This window comes from Suncus etruscus, chromosome 6 (assembly GCF_024139225.1).
Source record: "Suncus etruscus isolate mSunEtr1 chromosome 6, mSunEtr1.pri.cur, whole genome shotgun sequence".
NCBI lineage: Eukaryota > Metazoa > Chordata > Mammalia > Eulipotyphla > Soricidae > Suncus > Suncus etruscus.
In genome coordinates, this window is record NC_064853.1 from 45397227 (window position 1) to 45416503 (window position 19277).

At 45.7% G+C, this 19277-nt stretch overlaps 1 protein-coding gene across 3 annotated transcripts in view; it reads right to left on the reverse strand.

The window, feature by feature from the left end:
- The window catches only part of TMEM39B (transmembrane protein 39B), a 45789-nt gene that overhangs the window by 17607 nt on the left and 8905 nt on the right, over positions 1-19277 (reverse strand). For all 3 annotated transcript variants that reach the window (XM_049774802.1, XM_049774801.1, XM_049774804.1), the window contains 2 exons: positions 7602-7923; positions 4826-5013 (listed from right to left, as the gene is read on the reverse strand). In XM_049774802.1, coding sequence (XP_049630759.1) covers positions 4826-5013; positions 7602-7923 — 510 coding nt within the window. The remainder of the gene's footprint in view (positions 1-4825; positions 5014-7601; positions 7924-19277) is intronic.

Here is a 19277-nt window from a genome sequence, read left to right on the forward strand (position 1 = left end):
GGCTGCTGGGTGTGGCCCCAAAACAAACAAACAAACAAACAGTACTAGCAGATGGGAAGGGAAAAATAATGACAAGTGGAAATTTAGGTCACCTTTACTAATAAAAAGGAACACTTCACAAAAATATACACCACATATTTTTCCTTAAAAAAAAAAAAAAAAAAGTAGGGCCCGGAGAGATAGCACAGCGGCGTTTGCCTTGCAAGCAGCCAATCCAGGACCAAAGGTGGTTGGTTCAAATCCCGGTGTCCCATATGGTCCCCCGTGCCTGCCAGGAGCTATTTCTGAGCAGACAGCAGACAGCCAGGAGTAACCCCTGAGCACCGCAGGGTGTGGCCCAAAAACAAAACAAAACAAAACAAACAAACAAAAAAAAAAGTACTAGCAGAGCCAAGAGTACCACCAGTTGTGGCCTAAAGAGAATTAAAAAAAAAAAAAAGTAACATAGGGGCTGGAGACGGGTGTTGGTTCGAATCCCCGCATCCCATATAGTCCAACATGCCTGCCAGAGCAATTTCTGAACAGAGAGCCAAGAGTAACCCCTGAGCGCTGCCAGGTTGTGACCCAAAAACCAAAAAAAAGGAACATAATATGAGGGACCAGAGTACAAGGCACTTACCTTTCACATGTTTCTACCTGAGTTAGATCCCTAGCACTCATACGGTCCCCTGAGCCCTGCCAGAAGTGATTTCCTGAGCACAAGAACCAAGAGTAAGCCCTGAATATAGCTTGGAGTAGCCTCCTAAAAATAACCACACCAAAAAGAAAAATTTATAGAAAACACCAGGTCTGAAGAGATAGAGCACTGGGTAAAAGTGCTTGCCCTCCATGTGTTCAACCCAGCTTGATCCCCAGCATCTGAGCATCTCCAGGAGGGAATCCCTGAGCATAGCCAAGTATGACCATGCACACACACTCAAAATTGCTATGAACCTACCATGAGTTGGAGGTAGCTGAGTGCAAGTCAAGTAAGGAAGTTGACCTCCAGGGGTATCAGTGCTGGATGGACAGACAAGTACCTAAGCAAACAGCACAGTGCAATGAGTGTAAGGATTATGGTTGTAATAGGATGGTGGGCTTGTAGGAGAGGGCCAGTGAACCTATCCTGGATGGGCTGGAAAAGTATTTCTGGCAGAAAGTAAGTGCTAAAGAATGAATGAGCCTAGCTGGAAAGAGAAAGTTCTAGGCATACTTCTGGCTGGACACAAAAGGTACAAACAGAATTTGAGGATCTGAATTGGTCTTTTCTGGCCAAGGCAGGGTAAGACAGAAAGCAGAAAGTCTTCCAAGAATTCACCCATCAGCTGAAAAACCTACTGAGGAGGGGCCGGGAAGGTGGCGCTAGAGGTAAGGTGTCTGCCTTGCAAGCGCTAGCGGTTCGCTCCCCCAGCGTCCCATATGGTCCCCCCAAGCCAGGGGCGATTTCTGAGTGCATAGCCAGGAGTAACCCCTGAGCATCAAATGGGTGTGGCCCAAAAACCAAAAAAAAAAAAAAAAACCCTACTGAGGAGCCTAGATCCTAGCTGCACACTGTACTAATTTATCTTCCTCTTTGGCTATCCTTTTATTTTCTACTCTTCCTTTCCTGAGCCAGTCTGGCTGTGATTTTGAATATTTGGCAATACCTATCTCCTTTCCTGAGCTGGTGGACAGAACTAGAGAGGAACCCTGACTGGCAGAAGGTTAAAAACAAAAGCCTTGGGCCCGAGAGATAGCATGGAGGTAAGGCGTTTGCCTTTCATTGCAGGAGGTCATCGGTTTGAAATCCCGGTGTCCCATATGGGGTGTGTGTGTGTGTGTGTGTGTGTGTGTGTGTGTGTGTGAGTGTGTGTGTGTGTGTGTGTGTGTGTGTGTGTGTGTGTGTGTGTCCCGTGCCTGCCAGGAGCAATTTCTGAGCCTGGAGCCAGGAATAACCCCTGAGCACTGCCGGGTATGACCCAAAAACCACACACACACACACAAAAAAAAATCCTTGGGCCTGGAGAGATAGCAGAGCGGTGTTTGCCTTGCAAGCTGCCGATCCAGGACCTAAGGTGGTTGGTTCAAATCCCGGTGTCCCATATGGTCCCCCGTGCCTGCCAGGAGCTATTTCTGAACAGACAGCCAGGAGTAACCCCTGAGCACTGCCGGGTGTGGCCCAAAAACCAAAAAAAAAAAAAAAGAAGAAAAAAACCAAAAAGCCTTAGCACCTGCAACCTCCTCAATGGACCAACCTCTATAAATCTGTCCTATGAACCTCATCCCTGTTCTGGGCCTTGTGCTGGGCACAAGACTCAGTCATGATTCCAAAGTGATCACAGCCTTGAGGAGTTTCCATTCTGATGGGGAAATACAGGCAAGAAATGAGTAAAATTGGGCCAGATTGATAGCACAGCAGTAGCGCATTTGCCTTGCACACGGCTGACCTTGAATGAACCTAGGTTTGATCCCTGGAGTCCCATATGATCCCCCAAGACAGGAGTCATTTCTGACCGCATAGCCAGGAGTAACCCCTGAGCATCACTGTGTTGGCTCAAAAATATAAAAAAATGGGCCTGGAGAGATAGCACAGCAGCGTTTGCCTTGCAAGCAGTCGATCCAGGACCAAAGATGGTTGGTTCGAATCCTGGTGTCCCATATGGTCCCTCGTGCCTGACAGGAGCTATTTCTGAGCAGATAGCCAGGAGTAACCCCTGAGCACCACAGGGTGTGGCCCAAAACCAAAAAAATATATATATATAAAAAAATAAATTAAAAAATGAGTAAAATCTGCACGAAAAGGACTATTATGAAGGGCTACATAATAGTTCAGCTGACTGAACTCCTTAAATTCTTGTCTTAGTCATTCACCCTCAGACTCCTGCCCTGGCCAGGAGCTAACCAGTAGCCGACATAGTACATACCTTATCACATAGTGATTTTTTTTGTTTGTGTTTTTGTTTTTTTGGGTCACACCGGGCAGTGCTCAGGGGTCACTCCCTGACTGCACTCAGAAATTGCCCCTTTCAGGCTGGGGGACCTTATGGGATGCTGGGATCGAACTATTTCGAACTACTGTCCATCTGCAGCCAAGACAAATGCCCTACCATTATGCTATCTCTCCAGCCCCCATACTGATTTTTTTTTCCCCTCCCCATGACTCCCATACTGATGTTTGTTTGTTTGTTTTTTTGTGGTTTTTGGGGTCACACCTGGCAGTCTCAGGGGTTACTCCTGGCTCCATGCTCAGGAAAATTGCTCCTGGCAGGCAGAGGGGTACCATATGGAACGCTGGGATTTGAACCGATTGACCTTCTGCAGGAAAGGCAAACGCCTTACCTCCATGCTATCTCTCCGGCCCCCCATACTGATGTTTTTAAGGTGCACCTGGATCACCCAGTGTTTATAGTGTTTAAAGAATCAACTACCCACTGTTTTAAATCCCTCCACAGCTCTTCTCTGATCACAGGTCAAAAGTCCTCCACCCCAGGCCCAGAGAGATAGTACAGCAACGTTTTGCCTTGCAAGCAGCTGATCCAGGACCAAAGATGGTTGGTTCGAATCCCGGTGTCCCATATGGTCCCCCGTGCCTGCCAGGAGCTATTTCTGAGCAGACAGCCAGGAGTAACCCCTGAGCACCGCCAGGTGTGGCCCAAAAACTAAAAAGAAAAAAAGGCCTCCACCCAAGCTGCATCTGAAGGCGTGGTGTGGATGAGACAGAAGCAAATACTTTGGTCAAAAAACAGGTAAAGGGCCGGGCGGTGGTGCTAAAGATAAGGTGCCTGCCTTGCCTGCGCTAGCCTTGGACGGACAGCGGTTCGATCCCCCGGTGTCCCATATGGTCCCCCAAGCCAGGAGTAACTTCTGAGCACATAGCCAGGAGTCACCCCTGAGCGTTACCGGGTGTGGCCCAAAAACCAAAAAAAAACAAACAAAAAAAAAAAACAGGTAAGCTTGGGGGCTGGAGTAAATAGCACAGTAGTAGGGGCCGAAGAGAATAGCATGGAGGTATAAGGCGTTTGCCTTGAGTGTAGAAGGTTGGTGGTTCGAGTCCCGGTATCCCATATGGTTCCCCGAGCCTGCCAGGAGCGATTTCTAAGCATAGAGCCAGGAGTAACCCCTGAGCACTGCCGGGGTGTGACCCAAAAACAAACAAACAAACAAAAAATCACAGCAGTAGGGGTTTGCCTTGCAAGTGGCCAAAACCAGGGATTCCTGGCATCCCATATGGTCCCCTAAGCCTGCCAGGAGCGATTTGTGAGTAGGCAGAGCGAGGAATAACCCTGAGTGTCACCGGTATGACCCAAAAACAAAAAGCAAAGCAAAACAAAACAGGAGCCAGAGAGATAGCATGGAAGTAGGGCATTTGCCTTGCATGTAGAAGGACGGTGGTTTGATTCCCAGCATCTCATATGGTCCCCCGTGCCTGCCAGGAGTGTTTCTGAGCATAGAGCTAGGAGTAACCCCTGAGAACAGCTGGGTGTGACCCAAAAACAAAAACAAAAAGAAAAACAAAAAAAAACCAAGCCCCCTCAAAAAACAAAACAAAAGCAGGTAAGCTCATAACTAAAAGGATGAGTGAGCAGGTGAGAGGAATAAAGCAATGAATGGAAATAAGCAGAATAGTCATGATTGAATAAACAATAGTCTGTGAGTTTACTCCCTGCCCCCTCCTATCTCTAGTCATGGTAGGTGACCAAGAACAGGGCACAAAGCCCTCTTCAGTTTTGTTGTGAGTCACTCTAGATCCAAGGCCTAGCACACAGACATGATCCATGAAAATTACTGGAGAAGGAAGGAGTGAATGCCTCACAAGGTGTGTGACCAGGAGTCCTGGGCATGGACAAATAAGTGTAAAGCAACTCACGGATGCTGTAGTACATTGGAGCACAGGGCAGGGTCCACCTTCTGCCAGCAGCCCAGGTGGGCAGCAGCCTTGTGTAACAGGTCGCAGTAGCTCGCAGGAAGCAGGTGCTGCATGAGGGTCACTGAGGTGCTGATGGACACCAACAGGAAGAGTTCACAGGACCAGCGCTTGTCGTAGTAATGTGTATTCTGGGGACAGTAGGAGAGGTAGGTAAGACCTGTTGTACATAATCATGTCACTCTCTCCCTTTCCCTTTATTCTATTTTGCATTGAGATCAGGAGAACCCTGGAGAGCTCCAAGGTGGCCTGAAATAACCAAACACCTAACAAAGAAGGCTCAGCATCAATTCTGGGGCTGTCTATGTCCCAACTCTGGTAGGGAATCTCTCTGTGCTTTATAGCACTATATCCTGCAATCACCCTGTTTTGTTTTTTTTTATTATTGTTTTTGTTGTTGTTGTTGTTGTTTTTGAGTTACACTGGTTATACTCAGGGTTTACTTCTGGCTCTGAACTCAGGGATCAGTGTTCTGCTGTTCAGAGCTGGAGTGATAGACAGCAGATAGGGCATTTGTCTAGCATGCAACTAATCTGGTTTCAATACCTGGTATCCCATATGGTTCCTCAAGCCTGCCAGGAGTAAGAACTGTCAGGTGTGGCCCAAAAATAACAAGCAAATTGGGGCTGGAGAAATAGCATGGAGGTAGAGTGTTTGCCTGGCATGCAGAAGGATGGTGGTTCGAATCCCGGCATCCCATATGGTCCCTGAGCCTTCCAGGAGCAATTTCTGAGCACATAGCCAAGAGTAACCCCTGAGCGCTGCCAGGTATGACACAAAAACCAAATAAATAAATAAATAAAAATAACAAGCAAAAATACTTTTATTTTAAAAACAAAAAGTTATGGAAAGCTTAATCATGGGCTTAGCCTCAAGTTCACTACTCAGATTTCTATAAAGTAAAACTCCTCCCACAGATCCCCTTCCAAAACAGAACACTTGGATATTTACTAACCATGTGAGCTGGAGCAAGTCATTTTACTTCCTGTGGCTCTAGTTTCCTCATCAGGTGTAATGCAATAATTATGAGCAAACATTAACCACTATTTTTGTTTTGGGGTCACCGGCAGCACTCAGGGGTTACTCCTGACTCTATGCTCAGAAATTGCTCCTGGCAGGCTTGGGGGACCATATGGGATGCCAGGATTTGAATCACTGTCATTCTGCATGCAAGGCAAGTGCCCTACCTCCATGCTATCTCTCTAGCCCCTACATTAACCACTTTTTTTTTTTTTTTTTTTTTTTTTTTTGGGTTTTTGGGCCACACCCATTTGACGCTCAGGGGTTACTCCTGGCTATGTGCTCAGAAATCGCCCCTGGCTTGGGGGGACCATATGGGACGCCGGGGGATCGAACCGCGGTCCTTCCTTGGCTAGCGCTTGCAAGGCAGACACCTTACCTCCAGCGCCACCTACCCGGCCCCGCATTAACCACTTTTAATAGGCATTAGGAGTCACAATCTACTGAAATTTCTAGCATGTTGCTAGAAATATATCCTCTCAATTGACAATTATTTGGTGCAATCACCCTGAGAGAATGTTCCAGGCTACTATCGCCTGAGATGGTACCTCTCGACAAAAGGCAATACAGGGGCCAGAGATGGTACACTGGAAAGGATACTTCCATTGTGCATAGGTGATCCAGGTTCAATGTCTGGTACCACTTTTGGTCTCCTGAGCACTTCTGGCTGTGCTCAGGAGTAAACCCTGAACACAACCAAGTGACACACAGAAACCAAGAAGAGAGGAGGAAGAAAAAGAAGGAAAAAAAATGTGGTGGAGTGATAGTACAGAGGGTATGGTGTTTGCCTTGCATACAACCAACCTAGTTCAATCCCCAGCAACCTATATGGTCCCCTGCGCCTGCCAGGAGTAATAATCCCTAAGCATCACCAGTGTGCTCCTTTCCTTCCACCAAAAAAAAAAAAAAAAAAAAAAAAAAAGAATGAGAGAGCGAGCAGACTTTTAGATTGACTCACATTGGATCTTGACAAATTCTGACTTTCCAAGTTAATGATAAAGCAGGACAGTGAGCCATGGCTGAAGCAAAAGAGTTTCCTGGAAAACAAAGTCACTGCCCCATGTTATCAAGCACATGAACAATGCCATGTGCTCTCAGAGACTGGGTGGCCATGTCTAGGTCACTTCCTTCCTATAAGCCTATTCCACCCACTGGAAAATAGGCCATCCAAGTTCTCAAGAAAGGAGATAAAAATCTAATCAGGGGTTGGAGCAGTGGCGCAAAGTGGTCGGGCATTTTGCCTTGCATGCGGCTAACCTAGGACAGACTGCGGTTTGATTCCCCGGCATTCCATATGGTCCCCCAAGCCAAGAGTGATTTCTGAGTGCATAGCCAGGATAACCCCTGAGCATCGATGGGTGTGACCCAAAAGCAAGCAAACAAACAAATAAATCTAATAAAAAGAATCTAATCAGAATGTGTACAGGGGCCGGAGAGATAGCATGGAGGTAAGGCGTTTGCCTTTCATGCAGGAGGTCATCGGTTCAAATCCTGGCGTCCCCAGTGCCTGCCAGGAGCAATTTCTGAGCCTGGAGCCAGGAATAACCCCTGAGCACTGCCGGGTGTGACCCAAAAACCACAAAAAAAAAAAAAAAAAAAAGAATGTGTACAGATACAGATGCCAGTGACAGGGTGCACATGGAGGAGTTGGCAGGAAAAGGTCCCAGGCCGACCCTTTCCCTCTGGGATGGCTACAAACCTTGACAAACCAGACGGGCACAAAGGCCACATAATAGGCATTCAGCATGGAGCTGACCAGCACTTCCTTCATGCGCCAGTTGAAGTCCATCTTGAGGAACTCCACTTCACTGCGGATAAGGCTAGGTGACAGGCAGCAGGTATGGGGGGGCATGGTCTCTAGGCCATACAGCGGCCTCGTGTGCTGCTTCCAGGTCTCTCGTAGGGTCAGCAGGTAATCCCGGCTCCGGGCCAGGCCACTCACAGCCTCCCTGGGTCCGAGAGATGCCATGTGGCTGAAGAGATCACAGTTGAGTTGTAGGAATGGAATGTACATCCCAAACCTGCTGGGGAAGAGAGTAGTGAGGGAAGGCCTGCTGAAGTGCCAGGATGTCAATTGTCAGTACTTGGGGGGACTGTCTTCTTTCTTCCCTGGGCCTTACTGCTCTTAGCTGCTCAGAGGGGTGAATCTAGACATCATCCCATTCACCTATCCTCCCATCCAAGGATGACTCACAGCACAGGTATCAGTATTGAGAACATGCCCTGGGACACAGTAAGAAGCAAGAGCTGAGTCCCTGCTTTCCCCGTTTAGTGATGACTAACAGTAATTGTAACAGCCCAGTCACTGGGCACAGCTTATGTTCCAGATGCCGGATGATGTGCTTTACTTCTTCTGACTCTCCTGAGAACACTAGCTATTAGGTACTGTTATATTAAGCCCTTTTCAGTTGAGGACACAGTGACTCAGGGAGGTAAAATGGATTCCCAAATGACCAACAATTAGTAAAATAGCAAACTGGATGAAATTCAAACCCTGAACTATCTGATACAAAAGTCTGAAACAGGGGTCAGAGAGATAACACAATAGGTAGAGCATTTGCCTTGCCCACGGCTAACCCAGGACCAACCCCGGTTCGATCCCTGGCAGCCCATACGGTCCCCGGAGCCTGCCAGGAGCAATTTTTTCTTCTTTTTTTAGTTTTTGGGTCATACCCATTAAAGCTCAGGGGTTATTCCTGGCTCCGTGCTCAGAAATTGCTCCTGGCAGATACTAAAATGAATCCCTGAACAGGACAAATCTCTTCCCCCAAGCAGTACATTCAAGGGGTATTGTGAAATGTGGCACTAAGGAGAAGACTAAATGCCACCTAGGACACTAGGGTAGATAATCAGTAAATATGGTACATACCTAGCACACACTTGGATCATCACAATATCACAATGGTTGTGACACTCTTTTTTTGGATTTATTTAGTATCTCTCTCAGTTCCCAGGTTCTCATAATTACATGACCCCAAAAGGGTCTATGGGTTGTACCCCAATGTTAGTATCAACAAAAATGTACTTTCCCACCTACAGTAATTTTTTGTCTTTTTTTTTGTTTTTTGGGCCACACCGTTTGACGCTCAGGGGTTACTCCTGGCTATGTGCTCAGAAATCACCCCTGGCTTGGGGAGACCATATGGGACACCGGGGTCTGTCCTACGCTAGCGCTTGCAGACACCTTACTGCTAGCACCACCTTCCCGGCCCCTCTTTTTGTCTTTTTTCTAAGGTTTCAAAGGGATCTCTGGGTATCCTTGGGCATATAGCTTAGCCTTTTCGAATTCCTACTTCCTGGCCTATAAAATGAAGGTATTTGAGATAGAAGAGATATATACAGCGGGTAGGAATGCTTGCCTTACAAGTTGATCAGAGATTGATCCCTGGCACCCCATATGGTCCCCCAATCCCCTAAGAGTATATCCTGAATGTAGAGTCATGAGTTAGGCCTGCACCAAACCCAAAATATAGTAAGGTTTAAAACGTTAAATAAAATGGGGAGCCAGAGCAATAGCAAGTGGTAGGGCGTTTGCCTTGCTATCCAATCCCAGATAGACCTCAGTTCGATTCCCAGCATCCCCTATGATACCCTGAGCCTGCTAGGAGCGATTTCTGAGAACAGAGCCAGAAGTAACCTGAGCACCACTGGGTGTGACCCAAAAATCCAAATAAATAAAATGGGAATACTATTCTTTCTGGGATAAGGTTAAGGTAACTTACAGAACTGTTGTTAAGAGGATAAAGTCTGTAAGGCTTTTCTTTGTTTTGGTTTGGTTTGATTTCTGGTTTTAGGCCACATCTAGCAATGCCTAAGGGGGTCCTTATGGAGCCAGGATTAGAACCCAGGCCTCCTGCATGCAAAGCAAGTGCTCCACCCCACAGAGCCATTGACTTTAGAACACAAAATTTGGGGTCTGACAGATCAGGATGAATATCCTAGCTCTACCACTTCTGAGTGCTTTGATTGAGGGCAAGCTATTTGGTGTGTGTTAGTTTCCTTAACTTGCCTAAGTTACACGCATTGATTCTCTATGCTTAGCCAGGCATTATGCCACTATTTTCATAGATGTGTTCTTGTTCTGTTTAGTTTGTTTGGGGACGCCACACTTGGTGATTCTCAGGGGTTATTCCTGGCTCTGCACTCAGGAACAATTCCTGGCGGTGCTCATGGAACCATATAAGATGATTGAACATGGGTAGGCCCTGAGTAAAGCAAATGTCCGACCCACTGTACTATCACTCCAGTCCAGATGTATCTTTTTCCTTCATTTGTTTTAGGGCCACAGCCAGTGGAGTTTGGGGATTAAGCTTGGGGATTAAACCCAGTAGGGACTAAGGCTGAAAATAGTTCCTTTGTCACTTGGATTAACTGGTAACAGCAAGTGATACTGTTCTGATGGGTCAGAATTTAGAAGCAGGACTGAAAAAAAAAAAGCACAAAATAATCATTTTTCCACGTTTATTTATCGATTGATCGATTTTTTTGATGTCTTTATTTTGGTGTGGAGATTACAGTTGATGTCTCCAATATTATTTTATTTTGTCTTGTCTTTCTCTTTTTTTTTTTTTGTACTCGAGCATGATTTGATTTCAGAACCGAGACTATTGTGTGGTGCCTGTCTTTATTGCTGTAGTGCTCACCGGTTATTTAATTCGATATTTTTTTCTGTATTGTTGTGGTATTTCAATTACCTTTTTCACGTCCTCTCAAACTGAGGTTGGAAGCCTCTAGAGGGACTCAGCCCATTTTCAGCGTATTTGACTTTTGACTTCTTTTAATAGTAAGCCAGACAAAGAGGGGTCCACCTACTCTAGGAGCCCGGGGGGTGATGGTTTGGTATATGGGTTGTAGAAAGGGAACTGGAATGGGGGGAAGACATATTTGGTGATGGGTGTTCCCCTGACTCAATGTAATTTATGTACCTAAATACTACTGTGAAAGATATGTAAGCCATTATGGAAAAAAATTGTGTTTTTAATCAGAAACTTTCTTTGACTTACATGTATTATTATATCAATTATATTATATGTTATGTTACTATATTATGTTATGTTAGTTTACCTCATTATGTTAATCAATTTTGTCTCTTGAATAAATTCTTACAATAAAAAAAAAAAATCACAAAAAAAAATACCAAAAAGAAATTAGAAGCAGGACTGGAGAGATAGCACAGTGGTAGGGAGGTTGCCTTGCACCCAGCCAACCCATTACAATGGTAGTTAAAATGGTAGTTCGAATCCTGGCATCCCATATGGTCCCCTAAGCCAGCCAGGAGCAATTTCTGAGCGCGGAGCCAGGAGTAACCCGAGTGTTGCTGATTGTGCCTCCAAAATAAGCAAAAAACAAACAAACAAAAAATAAATAAAAAAGATGTTAGAAGCAATTTCATACACAAGATGGCAGTAGATTCTATCTCATCCTTTCCACATGAAGTAGGATAATATATAAACATATACAAAATAAATCTTTTTTTTTTTTTTTGGTTTTTGGGTTACACCTGGCAGCCAGGGTTACTCCTGGCTCTGTTCTCAGAAATCCTCCTTACAGGCTCAGGGGACCATATGAAATGCCGAGATTCGAACCACCGACCTTCTGCATGAGAGGCAAATGCCTTACCTCCATGCTATCTCTCCGGCCCCATACAGAATAAATCTTTTGGGGGTTGGAAATATAGCACAGCAGTAGGGTGTGTGCTTTGCATGTGGCAGACTCAGGACCAACCCGGGTTCAATCGCCAGTATCCTACACGATCCCCAGAGCCTGCCAAGAGTGATTTCTGAGTGCAGAGCCAGGAGTAACCCTGAGTGCTACTGGGTGTGGTCCAAAACCCAAAAATAAATTAATTAATTTAATTAAAAAATAAAATCAGGGCTGGAGAGATAGCATAGAGGTAAGGCGTTTGCCTTGCATGCAGAAGGACGGTGGTTCAAATCCCAACATCCCATATGGTCCCCCGAGCCTGCCAGGAGCGATTTCTGAGAACAGAGCCAGGTATAACCCAAAAACCAAAATATAAATAAATAAAATAAAATAAAATAGGGCCCAGAGAGATAGCACAGCGGCGTTTGCCTTGCAAGCAGCCGATCCAGGACCAAAGGTTGTTGGTTCGAATCCCGGTGTCCCATATGGTCCCCCGGGCCTGCCAGGAGCTATTTCTGAGCAGATAGCCAGGAGTAACCCCTGAGCACCGCCAGGTGTGGCCCAAAAACCAAAAATAAATAAATAAATAAATAAATAAAAATAAAATAACTCGGGGCCGGGCGGTGGCGCTGGAGGTAAGGTGCCTGCCTTGCCTGCGCTAGCCTAGGACGGACCGAGGTTCGATCCCCCGGCGTCCCGTATGGTCCCCCAAGCCAGGAGCAACTTCTGAGCGCATAGCCAGGAGTAACCCCTGAGCGTCACAGGGTGTGGCCCAAAAACCAAAAAAAAAATAAAAAATAAAAAAATAAAAAAAAAATAAATAAAATAAAATAACTCTATGGATCGGGAGTGATATTATACTACAGGTAGGGTTTTACCTTGCACACAGCCAACCCAGATTAAATCCCTGGAATCCCATATGGTCCCCAAGCCTGCCAGGAAGTGATTCCTGAGTGCATAGCCAGGATTACCTCTGAGCAGGGCTGGGTGTGATCCACCCTCAAAAAAACAAACAAGCGGGGCCGGGCGGTGGCGCTAAAGGTAAGGTGCCTGCCTTGCCTGCGCTAGCCTTGGATGGACCACGGTTCGATCCCCCGGCATCCCATATGGTCCCCCAAGCCAGGAGCAACTTCTGAGCATATAGCCAGGAGTAACCCCTGAGCGTTACCGGGTGTGACCCCCCAAAAAAAAACAAAAACGAAAAAAACAAACAAGCAAAAAAGAAAATAATTTTTTTTTATCAACAGAAAGAAGAATAGTGGGGATTATCAGTATACAAGAGACTCAGACAAATTTAAAAAGCAGACAGAAATAAGTTGAGATAAGAATAAATGTCTGGGGCCCGGAGAGATAGCACAAGCAGCTGATCCAGGACCAAAAGTGGTTGGTTTGAATCCCGGTGTCCCATATGGTCCCCCGTGCCTGCCAGGAACTATTTCTGAGCAGATAGCCAGGAGTAACCCCTGAGCACCGCCGGGTGTGGCCCAAAAACCAAAAAAAAAAAAAGCGGTAGGGATAGGACTGAAGGAGGTTTGATCCCCCAGAGTCCCATATGGTTCCCCAAGCCAAGAGCAATTTCTGAAAGCAGAGCAAGGAGTAACCCCCTGAGCCTCACCAGGTGTGGTCCAAACACCAAGAACAAAACAAAACAAAACAAAAAAAAGAATGCCATTGTCCAGAGTAATCGCTCTTGGCAGTCTTGGGAGACCAAATGGGATGCTATGCTATTACTCTGGCCCCTAAGATAACTCTTAACTCTTTCTGGCCAGTGAGGGACCACAGCCAGACAACTAGGCTTTTATTCATTCACCCTAAAGCAAAGTTTTCCACTCATTGTGCCCTGCCCATGGAGTTAGAACTCCCAAATTACCCAGTCACATATACAATGGCAGAGGGAGAGAAAATGAGCTCCAATCTGCTCTGTCCTTCATTCTTATGATACTGATGAGTACCTACTGCATTGAGCAGATACCTTCATTTTTTTGGGGGGGGGGTGTGTCACACCCAGCATCTCTCAAGGGTTACTCCTGACAGGCTTGGGGGACCATATGGGATGCCGGGATTGAATCACCGACCTTCTGCATGCAAGGCAAACACCTTACCTCCATGCTATCTCTCCGTCCCCCCTTCATTTTTAAACAGAAACAGACAACTAAAGTCAACTATAGGGGCTGAAGAGATCAGACAGGGGATAAGGTATTTGCCTTGCACAGGTTTGATCTCTTATACCCTATACAGTTTCCTGAACCAGACCAAGTGATCCTGAGTGCAGAACCAATTATAAGCCCTGAGCACAGTTGGGTGTAGCGCCCCCAAAATACAATAAAGAAAAAGAGAAAAGAAAAAAAAAGGGGGCTGGAGTAAGAACACAGCAGGCAGAGTGCATGCCCTGCATGCAGCTGTCTTGAGTTCAATAACTGGTATCGCATATGGTCCCCCTGAGCACTCTCAGGAGCAACCCCTGAACACCATTGGTGTGGCCAAAAGAAAGATAAGAAAAAAAAGAAAATTGAAAACTAACTTCATAAAACAGAAAAAGTAACTCCAGGGGCTGGTGCAGTGGTGCAGTGGTAGGGTGTTTGCCTTGCAAACAGCTGACCCAGGACAGACCGCAGTTCGATCCCCCAGTGTCTCATATGGTCCCTCAAGCCAGGAGTGATTTCTGAGCTCATAGCCAGGAGTAACTCCTGAGCATCACCGGGTGTGGCCCCAAAACAAATATAAAACAAAAACAAAAAAGCTGAATAGTATTTCTCTGAATTTTTGTTTTGTTTTAGTTTTGGGGCTGCACCTGATGAAGCTCTGGGGTTACTTCTGGCTATGAGCGCAGAAATCGCTCCTAGCTTGGGGGACCATATGGGAGACCAGGGGATCAAACCACAGTCCATTCTAGGCTAGTGCGGGCAAGGCACTAACCACTGGCGCCACTACTCCGGCCCCTAAATATTCAATTTTTATCTAATTATCTACTGACAGGTACATCTGCTGCTTTCCAAATTTTAGCTATAGGGCCGGAGGAGTAGCGCAGCAGTAGGGTGTTTGCCTTGCACATGGCTGACCTAGGATGGACTGCGGTTCGAGCCCCTGGCACTCCATGTAGTCCCCCAAGCCAGGAGCAATTTCTGAGCGCATAGTCAGGAGTAATCTCTGAGCGTCACCGGGTGTGGTCCAAAAAGCAAAAAAAAATAAATAAATAAAAATAAAAATAAAAGAAAAGAAACGAAAAAGTGACTCCAGTAGAAAAGCAATGTCGGGGGGCCCGGAGAGATAGATTGGAGGTAAGATGTTTGCCTTTCATGCAGAAGGTCATGGGTTCAAATCCCGGCATCCCATAGGTCCCCCGAGCCTGCCAGGAGCAATTTCTGAACATAGAGCCAGGAGTAATCCCTGAGCTCTGTTGGGTGTGACCCAAAAACCAAAAAAAAAAAAAAATAAGAAAAGGAAAGGAAAGCAATGTTGGGGGCCCGAGCGATGGCGCAAGCTGTAAGGCGTCTGCCTTGCCCTCTCGAGCCTAGGACAGACTGAGGTTCGATTCCCTGGCATCCCATCTGGTCCCCCAAGCCAGGAGTGATTTCTGAGTGCATAACCCCTGAGAATCACTTGGTGTGGCCCAAAAACCAAAAAGAAACAAACAAACAAAAACTTTAGAACAGGCTCAGGGGATCATATGGGATGCTGAGGATTGAACCATGGTCCATCCTGGTTTGGCCACATGCAAGGCAAAGGCCCTACCATTGTGCTATTACTCTGGCTCCCAGAAAATAAATAAATAAAAAACAATGTTGTAGGAACAAGAAAACTTTTGTTTGTTTAGTTTTTTTGTTTTTGCCATACCCAGCAGCACTCAGGGGTTGTTTCCAGCTATGGGATCAGGAATAACTCCTAGAGGGCTCAGGGGACCATGTGTGATGCTGGAGATCGACCCAGGCCCAATCTGGGTCGGCCATGTGCAAGGATCAGCTCCGTGCATGATAAAACCCTACCCATTGTATTATCACTCCAGTCCAGAACAAGAAAATTGTAAAATTGGCATAGAATGCTGAGAAAAGATCAGAAAACAAGTGGCCTTAGAAATTAAAAAAAATGATCAATGAAAAAAAACATTCAGGGGCCGGAGAGATGGCATGGAGGTAAGGCGTTTACCTTTCATGCAGAAGGTCAATCAGTTCGAATCCCGGCGTCCCATATGGTCCCCCGTGCCTGCCAGGAGCAGTTTCTGAGCACAGAGCCAGGAAAAACCCCTGAGCACTGCCGGGTGTGACCCAAAAACCACAAAAAAAAAAAAAAAAATCTTTTTTACAAGTATTTGGGCTACACCCGGTGAAGCTCAGGGGTAACTCTTGGCTCTATGCTCAGAAATTGCTCCTGGCAGGCTCGGGAGACCCTATGGGATGCCGGGATTCGAACCACCGACCTTCTACATGCAAGGCAAATGCATTACCTCCATGCTATCTCTCCGGCCACGAAAATAAAAATATTAATAAAAAAAATTAAAGGAGGCCCGGATAGATAGTACAGCAGCGTTTGCCTTGCAAGCAGCCGATCCAGGACCAAAGGTGGTTGGTTTGAATCCCGGTGTCCCATATGGTCCCCTGTGCCTGCCAGGAGCTATTTCTGAGCAGACAGCCAGGAATAACCCCTGAGCACCACCAGGTGTGCCCCCCCCCCCAAAAAAAAAATAAAGGGGCTGGAGTTCAAGTCCTGGCATTCCATATGGTCCCCTGAGCCTGCCAGGAACAATTTATGAGCAGAGCCAGGAATAACCCCTGAGCTCTGCCAGGTGTGACCTGAAAAGAAAAGAAAACAAAAATAAATAAAAGGAAGGGGCCAGAACCATAGCATAGAGGGGAGGGCATTTATTTGCCTTGTATGCTGACATCTAATCCATAAGGTGCCCCTAAACTCTAACAGGAGGCATCTCTGAGTGCAAAACCAGGAGCTACCAGAGCATCACCTGGTGTAGCCCAAAAACAACAAAGGGAAGATAATGAGGAAATCTCCCTAAAGGCAAAGTAAAAAGAGGGAGAAGGTTCAGAGAAACAAAGAGTCAAAAATACAGATAAAGGTTAAAGGGCAAGAAAGAATGGAATATGAGGATCCAGAACAATAGCAGGTAGGGGGCCTGAGAGATAGCACAGCGGTAGGGCATTTGCCTTGCAAGTGGTGGACCCGGGACCAACACTGGTTTGGGACAACACTGGTTCGAATCCTGGCATCCCATACGGTCCTGGAGTGTAGAGCCAGGAATAACCCCTGAGTGCTGCTGAGTTTGGCCCAAACCCCACTCCCAAAGAAATAAAGATATGCCTATTTACATTAAAAAAGAAAACAAAACAAGGGTCAAAAAAAAAAAAGATTTAAGATATGCCTATTTACATTAAAAAAGAAAACAAAGAAAAAAAAAGAAAACAAAACAAAACAAGGGTGGGAGAGATATAATGGAGGTAGGGCGTTTGCCTTGCATGTGGTTCAAATCCCAGCATCCCATATGGTCCAGCGAGCCTGCCGGGAACAATTTGAGCATAGAGCCAGGAGTAAACCCTGGATACAGCTGTGTGTGACCACCCCCGACCCCGAAAGAAGAATAGATAGAGCCAGAGCATTAGCACAGCACTAGACCATTTGCCTTGAATGTGACCAACCCAGATCTGATCCCCCGGTGTCTCATATGGTTCCCAAACCTGCCAGGAGCAATGTCTGAGCACAGAGCCAGGAGTAACCCAGCCCTCCCCCCAAAAAAAGGAATGGGATATGAAAAATTAGAGGGGAAAAAATTAAAAAAATAGGAATAAAAACCAGGTGAGAAAAGTATAAAATCTATAATCTATGAACAGAAGTTTCACAGAGAAGTGAAAAATATGAGACACTAGCAAAAAATAATAGAATAATATTTCCCTAGGCTGAACAAATGACCCACTCTCTAGTTAAAGTCCTACAGATGAATGGTAAAAATTTTAGACCAGGTATATCACTGTGAAATTTTAATGATCAAAAAAGATATTCCTAACAGCTTTCAGAAAAAAAATTAAAATAAGAAATTAGGGGCCAGGGGCTGGAGTGGTGGTGTGGAGTGGTAAGGCATCTGCCTTGCCAGCTCTAGCCTAGGAAGGCCCGCCCGCAGTTCAATCCCCAGCGTCCCATATGGCCCCTCAAGCCAGGAGCGATTTCTGAGCGCATAGCCAGGAAAAACCCCTGAGCATCACAGGGTGTGGCCCAAAAACCAAAAAAAAAAAGGGGAGAACTGGAGAGATATCACAGCTATAGGGTGTTTGCCAGGCTGACCCTGGCATCCCACATGTTCTCCCAGCCTGCCAGGGGCAATTTCTGAGTGCAAAGTCAGAAGTGACCGGAGCAACACTGGGTGTGGTGAAACTAATCAATCAATCAAAATAATAAAGTTAAAAAAAAAAAAAAGTTAAAAAAAAAAGAAATTAGGGGGCCTGCAGGTGGCGCTAGAGGTAAGGTGTCTGCCTTGCAAGTGCTAGCCAAGTAAAGACCAAGGTTTGATCCCCCCCCCCCCCCACACACACACACACACGTCCCATATGATTCCCCTAAGCCAGGGGCAATTTCTGAGTGCTTAGCCAAGAGTAACTCCTGAGCATCAAACGGGTGTGGCCTGAAAAACAAAAAAAAACAAAAAAAAAAACAAAAAAAAAAAGAAATTAGAATAAAGTTGGCTTTTTAGAAACTCTGAATGCTCTCGGGCATTATCTTCAAATTTCTCAGGATATGAATCTGACATTGAAATCTACATTCAGTGGAATCACCAAAGATAGAATAAAGACTTTTGTAGCAATGAAGATTCAAGTGTTTATACCTCCCATATACCCGCCGTTAAGGAAATTACCTGATAATGTACTTCAGCAAAATAAGGGGAAAAGTCAAGAAAGAGGAAGACATGGGATCCTGGCAACAGTGGATGCAACCCAAGAAGGCAGTGAGACAAGTCCCAGGCTGAGAGCAGAAGAGCAGGTCTAAAGAACAGTCACTCCAGATCGGAGCAAGAAGATGCAGAGCTCTAGGACGAATGTCTCTGGGGGAATATGAACTCCAGGCAACAGGTAGCATGACTGAGAGGCTGGATAAACTTGAGGGTATGTTGAAGGCCCATCACTCTTTTGTCAACAAGAAAAAAGAAAGGCAATTAGAAACTCCCCAAAAAATAAAAAGCTGTCTAAGAAAGTTACAATCTAAGTATAAAGCTAAGTAAAATGTGACACAATTTTAAGCAACTGATGGGATGTAAAAGAGAAAATCATTTGGCCTTTACACAGGAACATTTCCTTCAGGGGCTCAAGATTAGATATCAGTATCCAAAGAGAAGGATTTTCATTTATGCACCGAACCTGGTCCTGCAGGTAAGATTCTCATAATTACAGTACAAGACTACCTCTTGTTTTAAAGATTTAGAATCAGCCTTAGACAAAGAATGGAAGACTTAAATGTGGTTATAGAGGAGCACGTGAATGTCAGACTTAGCAATATAAGAGAACTGGGGCCAGGATGTAAAGGGGGAAGGGCAGGAAAAATAGGTTAAGTTTCTGTCTCATCCTATATAGCAGGGATTAAGATGATGACTACTAGGCCAGAGAGACAAGATGTGGGAAAGTCACTTGCCTTACAGGTAGCTAACCCTGGTTCAATGCTTGGAACTACATGTGGGCTACTGAGTCAAAGGAGTGATCCCTGAGCACAGAGCCAAGCGTAATTTTTGAGCACTGTGGGGTCT